General features: G+C 57.4%; 1 protein-coding gene across 1 annotated transcript; it reads right to left on the minus strand.

Moving 5' to 3' along the window:
* Positions 1-350: 350 nt before the first annotated feature.
* On the minus strand, positions 351-10150 carry Dhrs1 (dehydrogenase/reductase 1). The gene is made up of 9 exons (XM_048362763.1): positions 10029-10150; positions 9230-9381; positions 6254-6397; positions 6044-6120; positions 3662-3794; positions 2951-3094; positions 1115-1184; positions 766-846; positions 351-642 (listed from the first exon to the last, which is right to left on the minus strand). Exons 2-9 carry the CDS (start codon positions 9377-9379, stop codon positions 506-508), a joined length of 936 nt encoding a protein of 311 aa, XP_048218720.1. The 5' UTR covers positions 9380-9381; positions 10029-10150; the 3' UTR covers positions 351-505.
* Positions 10151-10267: the final 117 nt, after the last annotated feature.

Consider the following 10267-nt stretch of genomic DNA (forward strand, 5'->3'; position numbering starts at 1 on the left):
GTGTGAGGAAGCCCTTCAGGGATAGTATCCCGAAAGGTAGGATCAGTGTGCCAGTGCCACTCCTCACCTGGGACCGCGTGGCCCCTTCTCCTCCGGCTCTGGAAATCGCAGACACCAAGGCACCCGTCCATGTTGGACGGGCGCCCCAGAGGTCAGCCCAGCTAGGAGTCAGCAGTCATCGTAGAGGTGGTGGGGTGAGGAGGGGGCCCGGGCCTCGCGGGGGGCCGCGCGGGGTCAGGGCTGGGGGACGGGGGCCTTGTCCTGGGGACCGAGAGTCCCTGGAGAGCTCACACATCTACAGCTCTCTGTGTCCTTCTGAGTGTGGAATCAGCACACACACACACACTGAATCAGGAAACCAGACTTTTATTAAATTCTGAGGCAAAAGTAAAAGGTACGGACAAAGCAAAGCAAGGCACCAAGGACTTACAGGGACCCCCAGGTCCACCAAGGACGTCCTGCAGGGACAGTCTCCTTTATGAGAGGCGATGTCAGGTGGGGAGGGTTAGAACTTGCTGCTGTAGAGAGTGATAACCCACTTAGGCACGCGGAGAAAGCCAGGCAGGTAGGAGCCCAGCCATCCCAGGCGGGTGAACTGCGAGAGAACTGAGCCCAAAGAAAGGTAGTCTTGGACGGGGCGTCCTGGGAACGACAGAAGGGTGATTAGACCTTCGCCTGCCACTCCCAAGCCCGGCAGAGCAGGCTGCGGGAAGGCAGCGGGACGGAGGGACCGGCAGGCAGGGACGGCGCGACCCCGGTGCTTACCATCCACATCCCGAAGGCCGTAGCGCCGAGCCAGGTCGCAGGACGGCAGCACTTTCCCACTCAAGCTCAGGATATCGGGGTCTGGGGGCACACGTGCGGTTAGAGATGGCGCCGGGGTGGGGGGGCCGCAGAGGGACAAGATCTGGGCTCAACAGGGCCAGAACATCCCTGGGCGCTCAGGAGAGCGCTCCTCTTGCTCCCACCAAGGCTTCTGGGCACCGCTCGCTCCCAGAGCCAGTGCCTAAAGCCCCGACCCTCACCCCGGAGGCTCCCGACACGGAGGGCGGCCGGGCCATTCCTCAGCCCACCGAGGTCCTCGCACCCTCGCCGGCCGCTCCGCATGCTCTACCTGTAGCCAAAGCCACCACGCACTTGCCGCTCATTTCTATGGATTCCGCTGCGGAGAACTGCGGCGTGTACTGCAAAACAGGTGCAGAAACACAGGGCTCATTTCCTTCATCTCTCTCTCCTTTTCTCTCCTTTCCCTCCCTCCCTCCCTCCCTCCCTCCCTCCCTCCCTCCCCCCTCCCCCCATCCCAAGTACTATCCCAAGTACCATTCCTTGCTCATCCTCAGGTCTCAGCCCCCTGGGTGACAGGCAGGTGCCAGTGGCACCTGGCTCAGGGTTAACTTAGTCCTCCTCCCGTCCAGCTGCCGCTCTAGGAGAGGCCGCGGGCCCGCACAGGCCCTGGAGGACCCACGTCGCGTCTCAACACCCGGGCAGGCACAGCGCGCCAGCACAGGACCTCTGTCTCACCTAAGCTGGAGCATCCCAGCACTGACTAAGGTCTGGATCTTCCAGGCTTTTCCAGAGCGGGAGTCAAGAGCTGAACAGCCTTGCCACGCCACACACACACACACACACACACACATGATCTACACATACACACACGATCTACACATACACAATCTACACATACACACACGATCTACACATACACACACGATCTACACACATGATCTACACATACACACATGATCTACACACACATGATCTACACATACACACATGATCTACACACACACGATCTACACATACACACACGATCTACACATACACACACGATCTACACACATGATCTACACATACACACATGATCTACACACACATGATCTACACATACACACATAATCTACACATACACACATGATCTACACATACACACATGATCTACACATACACACACGATCTACACATACACACACGATCTACACACATGATCTACACATACACACATGATCTACACACACATGATCTACACATACACACATGATCTACACATACACACATGATCTACACATACACACACGATCTACACACACACGATCTACACATACACACACGATCTACACATACACAATCTACACATACACACACGATCTACACACATGATCTACACATACACACATGATCTACACACACATGATCTACACATACACACATAATCTACACACACACGATCTACACACACACGATCTACACATACACACACGATCTACACATACACAATCTACACATACACACACGATCTACACACATGATCTACACATACACACATGATCTACACACACATGATCTACACATACACACATAATCTACACATACACACATGATCTACACATACACACATGATCTACACATACACACATGATCTACACACACACGATCTACACACACACACACGATCTACACACACACACACACGATCTACACACACTTCCTTCCTCTCCTTCCTGTGCTTTTGGCGTGCTGGGGATCGAACGCAGGGACCCTACCTGCTAAGCATGTGCTCTGCCCCTGAACTCTGGCCCCAGCCCTGGAACAAGTTTCTTCACCTCTCTGGGGTTGTCCCCCGCCCCCCCCGCCCCCCGCCGGGGGAAATGGAGGCAGTCTCTCCCTTACAGGGCCGACACCGCACAAGGCAATGCCGTCCTCCGTCCTGGGCCGCCGCGGGAGGCCCTGCGGTGGGCGCGTTCCGTGTTCCTCTGCCCCCCCCCCCCCCGCGTGACCATCGTCCTCAGGGCCGGCTGCCCCTCCACTCCCCTCCCCCGCGTGACTGCCTTTCACAACTTCTGTTTGTCTGTTTTTTGCCAGTCCCGGGGCTTGAACTCAGGCCCTGGGCGCTGCTCCCGAGCGTCTTTCTGTTTAAGGCCGGCGCTCTGCCACCGCCCCCCCCCCCGCCCACCTTGTGAACGCGAGGGTCGTCCAGCGCTCCCTGCGCCACGTACTCCGTCAGCAGCTCGGTCCGCACCATCCCCGGCCACAGGGACACGCAGCTCACCCCGTGGCCCCGCAGCTCGCGGGCGCAGTCGGCAGCCAGCCGGTCGCACTGCAGAGGGGGTGAGGCCGAGGGGGAGCCGGGCACGGGGGCCGTCACCTTCCCTGTCCGCCCCCGCCTCGCACCCGACCGCTATGCCCAAGGCCTTGCCCGTCACCCTTCTCCTTCCTTCCTTCCTCCCTCCCTCCCTGCGTCCCTCTCCCTCCCTCCCTGCGTCCCTCTCTCTCTCCCTCCCTCCCTCCTTTTTCTTTCTGCTGGTTCTGGGGCTTGAACTCAGGCTCGGGAGCTGTCCCGCCCAGGCTGGCTTTGAACCGCGACCCTCAGATCTCGGCCCCCCGAGGAGCTAGGACGACAGGCGCGAGCCACGGTGCCCGGCCGGCTCTGCGCTTCTCGGGAGCCCCGAGGTTCCCACCAGTCACGTTTCCCAATTAGAAGCCGACTCCGGCAGAAGGGGCGGGGGCTTGGGGGGAGCAGGGAAGGTCCCCCTCCGGTCGGGACGGACAGGTGGGTAGGGGCCTGGCCGGCCTCGCCATTCTGGCCGCCAGGACCGCGCCTCCTGGCTGCAAGCAGCACATCGGGGTCATCTGTCGTCGGAAGCCCCGGGGCGCGGGTCCTCACCGCGGCTTTGCCCACTCCGTAGGCGACGTTGAACATGTACTGCAGCCCGCCGGGCGAGGACACCACCACGATGAGCCCCCGCCGGGCGGGCACCATCAGCCGGGCGCCGTACACGGAGCACAGGTAGTGGCCTCTAGACGCGGGCGGGCGGGGAGGAGGAGGGCGCGCGGTCAACGCCGACGCACGCGCGGAGGCTGCACGGGGGGCGGCTGCGGACCCCCCCCCCCCCCCGCGTGGAGGAAGTCGGCTGGGGGCTCGAACGCAGGCCCCGGGCACGGGCTCAGCTTTTTTTGCTCTAGGCTGGTGCTGTACCACTTGGACCACAGATCGGTCCACGACGGGCTTTCGGGGAGTTAACTGGACTTTCCTGCGGGAGCCGGCCCTCGGCCTGCTGGGTAGCAGGACTACAGCCATAGATAGGTACGGGCATCCGCTCAACGTGTTTACAACCGATGTGGGAAAGGCGTTCCTCAGCATTGCACCAAGACAGAAACTGTAAGACATGACTGACAGACTGGTTCTCTGAAAGATGTGCACAAACACTCACACACACACATATATATTTCTGTATGACTACGGAGTAGAGGAAAAGAGTGAACTTGCAAAAAAGAAATAATCAGCTGCGTACAGTAGTGCACACCAGTAATCCCAGTTCCTGTGAGGCCCAGGCCAAAGGATCATGATTTCGAGTTTCCCAAGGGCAGGGATTACAGACGTGCACCAGCATGCCCGCCGAGATTTTACTAGCCTTTACCTTTTCCCCCACCATCGTTTTTAGTAATGTACATGTGCTCGTTAGCTAGGAAAAGAAATTCTTTTGCATGGTGATCGGATAGACCCTTTTGAATGAACACCGGCAGCACTGTAGCTTGGGGGGCGGGTACCCCAGCCCCAGGGAGTGCCGAGGAAAGGCTGTAAGTTTACACGAGGGGAGGCAAGGAAGACAAAGTGCCAGTGAGCTGCTAACAAGGCTCAGAAAGCAATCGCCACACTCTCAGGCCTGGAGCGTAGGGTCTGGGTCTCTGGCCTGCCCGCCTCCCTGTCCCATGGGGACAGATCGTCTCCGGGGGACTGAGGACCTCGGTCACATGGGATTACATCACCGGAAACGGTCGCCATCATCCCCACGAGAACCCACGGCACCACGATGCGGACTATGCGAGGGAAATTCTAAATGTGTGTGCCTCACACCTGTGCCAGACGCACGCGTGAGCTAACGTCCCTGCGGCGTCACTGGGCACCGGGAGCTCACGCCCGTAGTCCCGGCTACTCCAGGGGCTGAGATCTGAGGAGCCGGCCAAGGCAGCGAAGCCCATGAGACTCCTAGCTCCCATGAACCACCAAAGAGCAGAAGCAGAGCCATGGCTCAAGTAGAGCGGCCAGCCCTGAGTGAAGAAAGGTGAGTGGCGGTGCTCAGGCCCCGAGTTCAAACCCCAGCACACACACACACACACACACACACACACACACACACACACTGCCCCAGCTCTGCACTGGAAATGAACTCGCCTGTAGCTCTGGAAGGAGGACCTGCAGGCGAAGGCAGGTTGGTGACCTTGCCTGTCATTAACGTTATCTTCACATAAAGCAAAAGAATTCATCCCTCCAGTGTGTGTGTGTGTGTGTGTGTGTGTGTGTGAGAGAGAGAGAGAGAGAGAGAGAGAGAGAGAGTGTGTGTGTTCTGGGGCTTGAACTCAGGGCTTAGGCGCTGTCCCTGAGCTCTTTTGCTCAAGGCTAGTACCACCTGAGCCACGCCTCCACTTCCAGCTTTTTTTTTTTTTGGCAGTTAATTGGAGATAAGAGTCTCACAAACTTTCCCACCCCAGGCTAGCTTCCAACCACAATCCTCAGAGTAGCTGGGATTACAGGCGTGGGCCACCGGCCCCCAGCCCTTCCAACCATCTCACCAACGTAGACTATAGACTGCTGACACAACTAAGAGGGGAAAGTTCTCCGCTGGGTCTCAGGTGGGGGTGAGAGACGCAGAGGAAAGGCCAGAGGCTTGCTCACATAAAAATGATGGAGAGGGGTGGGGAACGTGGCTCAGCGGTACAGTGCTCACCCAGCACACACGAAGCCCTGGGTGAGAGTCCCCAGCACCACATACACAGAAAAAGCCAGAAGTGGCGCTGTGGCTCGAGTGGCCGAGTGCTAGCCTTGAGAAAAGAGAAGCCAGGGACAGTGCTCAGGCCCTGAGTCCAAGGCCCAGGATTGGCCAAAAAAAAAAAAAGACTGAGAGAAATAGATCAAAAGTTGACATTTACAGGTACATCCTCACCTGTAAGGCACTTCTCCAGGTATACGTAGGACAAATCAACAGAAAGGAGAAAGACAGAGGTAAGGAAAGCCCAGGCTTTGCAGCGAGCCCCGGGGAATACACACCTGAGTCCAGCATTGTTTATGTCATCCCAAATGGCGGCAGGGGCTTCCCAGAAGGGCTTCCTGGTGTTCAGGATGGTCTAGAAGGCACAGGGAGGGTGACGGGCGTAAAGGAAGGACTAGGGAGGAGACAACAGATGGGGTTGGTCCCGAGGGGCCTCGGGGAGGGGGGGAGGGTAAGGCCTGGGGCCTTGGATTGGACTCAGCGGGCACCTGGACCCCGGCAAAGGCATTGTTGACCAGCACGTCGAGACGCCCGAGCTGTTCCCGATCGACTTGTTCAAACAGGCTTCGGATTTCGCTTTCCTTGCTTGAATCGCACACCACAGGCACACACTGGCCACCGCGGGACTGCGCCTGGAGGGGAGCAGGGGATACGAACTCACGGCTGTGCACTCGCGTGAGATACAACACAGTTTCCCAAGGGCGCCTGCGGGGGGGGGGGGGGGGGGGGAGCAGAGCCGAGTGAAAACAGCGAGGCGATACTGCCCTCTAGTGCCGCTTCGAGGAGCTTCAGAAACAGCAAGGAGGATTGGGATGTCAAGGTTCAAAACCACAGGAGTGGGGCTGAAACGGGGCTTAGCGGTAGAGTGCTTGCCTAGCATGCAGGAAGCCCTGGGTTCGACTCCTCAGCACCACATATATAGAAAACGGCCAGAAGTGGCGCTGTGGCTCAGGTAGTAGAGTGCTAGCCTTGAGCAAAAAGAAGCCAGGGACAGTGCTCAGGCCCGGAGTTCAAGCCCCAGGACTGGCAAAAAAAAAAAACAAAACAACCAAAAACAAAATTACAGGCCTTTAAGGCAGTGTACTCTGAAAGCCTAGGTAAAGGACAAGATACGGAGCCTACTCCTAGAAACAAGTATGCCTTTCCTTGTCCTTGGTCCTTTCTAACTTTCATATGCTTAAGCTCCTATCTCCTTTACCACTCATCTAGAACCCTTACGAGGTCCCATCCCTCTTTCTACCCCTCTCTACCCACCCCTCATTCTACCGAAGCTCAGAATGAGCCAGGCAGCGGTGGCTCACACCTGTAATCCTAGCTACTCAGGAGACCAAGTCAGTTCAAAGCCAGCCCAGGCAGAAAAGTCCCTGTGAGACGCTTCAAAAACCGGAAGTGGCGCTGTGGCTCAAAGTGGCAGTGCGCTGGCCATGGGCAAAAAAGCTCAGGAACAGCACCCAGGCCCCGAGTTCAAGCCTCACGACCAACAATAAATAAATGGCACATATTAAAAAGTGAAACCCCAGGATGATCAGGTATGAAGCATTTCTTTTTTTTTTTGGCCAGTCCTGAGGCTTGGACTCGGGGCCTGAGCACTGTCCCTGGCTTCTTCTTGCTCAAGGCTAGCACTCTGCCACTTGAGCCACAGCGCCACTTCTGGCCGTTTTCTGCATATGTGGTGCTGGGGAATTAAACCCAGGGCCTCATGTATACGAGGCAAGCTCTCTTGCCACTAGGCCATATCCCCAGCCCGGTATGAAGCATTTCTATGACCATTTCTGCGTCACTTCCCCACCCTCTCCAACGTGGAAGGAAGAGGAGCACCTATTTAAGAGCCGTTCTCCGGGCGCACGCTCTGGCCTGCCCTCATGCCCCTTTGCTTCAACTACTAGCGAGGCCTCCTTGGAGCTCACTGGAATTCCAATCTTTCTGTGTATGGGGTGCTGAGGAATCGAACCCAGAGCTTCACGCATGCCAGGCATGCACTCTACCACTAAGCCACCTTCCCAGTCCCTTGCATTCCAATCTTTTTGCCTTGAGACGCGCGGCTCACATCTATAACGCACAAGAGGCAGAGGTCCAAGGATCGAGGTTTGAGGTCAGCCTGGGCAGAAAAGTCTATGAGACTCCCATCTCCCATTAACCAGCCAAAAACAAGAAGCAGAGGTGCGGCTCAGGGGAGAGAGCAGAAAGCTTGAGCTCAAGCCCTAGTCCCAGCACCAAAGCAAAACAAAAACTGAACAAGAAACACACACCCACCCACACCACTCTATAAAAACACAATGTGTGTGAAGGCTGAGTTCCTTCCCAGGGGGTTTGCTGGGTTCGGTGCTGGAGATTAGACCCGGAGCCCTGCGCACTGCCAAGCGGGCCTTGTACGGCAGAGCTGCAACGGCAGCGTCCGACGCGCTCCTCCACCCCGCTCACCACCCACCCTTCCCTTCCGTTCCCTCACAGGGGCTGACCCTGTCACCATTTGCTCAAGTAACTCACAACACTTTGCCCAACTTCCTTATCTAATTTGTTTCTGTCCAGACGCACTTCGAGGTACCTTACCTACTTCCTCATCATCCAGATGCCCTTTCACCCCATGCCCCTGGGGCATTTTGTGCATCTCTCCCCTCTTATCCTATTTATATGACCCTGAAATGTTCACTTCCTGTGGGACTCATCTTTTAGGAGCAGAAACTATATTGTATTATTCTTTTTCTTGCCCTGTCCTGGGGCTTGAACTCAGGGCCTGGGCGCTGTCCAAGCCTCTCTGAGCTCAAGGGTACTAGCACTCTACCACGTGAGACACAGCGCCACTTCCAGCCTTTTCTGTTCATGTGGTACCGAGGAATCAACCTCAGGGTTTCATGCATGCTAGGCAAGCACTCCACCACTACGCCACATCCCCAGTCCTGTATTTTATTATTCTTGGTAACCCCTGTGGTTTGTGCAGTGCCCAGCAATTCACAAGTGCTCGTTTATTTTACTGAATTCCAGTAGACAAGGGAAAATGTATAGTTAGTTCAATAAAGTCTTACTTAAAATAAAGGACGGCCCAAGTCCAAAAGATTAACTGTACATCTTAAGCTCTCACAAAGTTGGTTTTGTTTTCATAAAGTATACATAGCAAAATTCAATCTGACCTAAGTTTATTCCTAAGGTTAATTTATACTACTTTTCATATTGTGGGGCTGGGAATGTGGCTTAGTGGTAGATGCTTGCCTAGCATACAGGAAGCCCTGGGTTTGATTCCTTAGTACCAAATACACAGAAAAAGCCAGAGGTGGTGCTGTGGTTCAAGTGGCAAAGTGCTCAAGTGGCTAGCCTTGAGCAAAAAGAAGCCAAGGACAGTGCCCAGGCCCCGAGTTCAAGCCCCAGGACTGGCAACAAAAAAACATCATGTTGTGTTGAGGGTACTTTGTGAGGCCCAGGGTCTGCTACTTGGAAGGCCTTCCTCAGGCGGCCTGCCTGTCACTCACCTCCTCAGCCGTAGCCTTCAGCGTCTCCAGATGGCGGCCAGTAATGTAGACGGTGGCACCGGCTTGGCAGAGCTGCAAGGCAATCCCGCGGCCGATGCCCCGCGAGGCCCCAGTCACCACGCACACTTGGCCCTTCATGGGAACGTCCATGGCTAGGGACAGAGGGCCGCCGCGGGCCAAGAGGCGCGTTAGAGCAACAGAAGGGCGCCATGCCCATGCGCCTCTGGTCACGCCAGACGCTCCAGGAAACCGGGACCAGGGGCTTTCTTTCCTCTTTGTCCTATTTGCTTGCTTACATGTCTTTGGGAGTGTAAGGGGAGACACGGAACTGGAGGGGCCGAGGGCACAGATGCAGCAGTGGCAGCAATGGCACTCCCCGGACCCTGGGCTGAAAAGGAGCCGCGCACCTTGGGGTGCGGACGGGAGGGGGGAGGGGGGGAGGAGTGACTGTCCGAGAAGACGCGGACTCTTTTTACCTTTACGATAACAATGACAAAGTTAAGAAATTAAGATCGTTCAGGACGGGGGTAGGGGGGGCGGGGGTCTTCTGAGGCAGGTGTGCAGCGCATGCGCGGTCAGGATCCCGCTGGGGTCGGAGGGGCGCGCGGGCTGTGAGCCTCCGGCTGGGAGGCTCTGGGGTGGGGGCCGGGGGGAGCCCGGGAGGGGCTGACGGGGTGGGGGGCTTCGGAGGGCTCGGGGCCCCGGCCCCTGATCCGGCCCGGGCGCGGCCAAGCCGGGAGTGGGGGGGGGGGGGGGGTTGCGGCTCCGGAGCCCAGTGGGGAGAGCCTGCGGGTCTAACCTGTTCCTGGGGTTTCCTCGGAGGGGGTCCTCGCTTGAACCTGGAGGACCCCGATCCCGTCCCCGGGCGGGACCCCGGTCCAGGCCGGAGGGCAGGTCCGGGAGGACGGAGCGCGTCTGCAGCCGGGCGGGAGGAGGATCGAAGTCCGGAGCGATTCCCGGGCCAGGCCGAGGGGGCGGGGCCCGAGGGGGCGGGGCCCGAGGGGGCGGGCCCTGGACGTAGGCGTCCAATCCGCGCGC

The sequence above is a fragment of the Perognathus longimembris genome, chromosome 14 (assembly GCF_023159225.1).
Source record: "Perognathus longimembris pacificus isolate PPM17 chromosome 14, ASM2315922v1, whole genome shotgun sequence".
Lineage (NCBI taxonomy): Eukaryota > Metazoa > Chordata > Mammalia > Rodentia > Heteromyidae > Perognathus > Perognathus longimembris.

What these genes read in the sequence shown, in the direction of transcription:
- Dhrs1 (XM_048362763.1), bottom strand. Translation starts at nt 9,379, where the DNA reads ATGGACGTTCCCATGAAGGGCCAAGTGTGCGTGGTGACTGGGGCCTCG. An exon ending in ATAAACAATGCTGGACTCAG is followed by an intron (nt 3,795 to 6,043) that starts GTGTGTATTCCC and finishes GCCCGCGTCTAG; the next exon opens with AGGCCACTACCTGTGCTCCG. An exon ending in CGTGGTGGCTTTGGCTACAG is followed by an intron (nt 847 to 1,114) that starts GTAGAGCATGCG and finishes GTGTGCCCCCAG; the next exon opens with ACCCCGATATCCTGAGCTTG.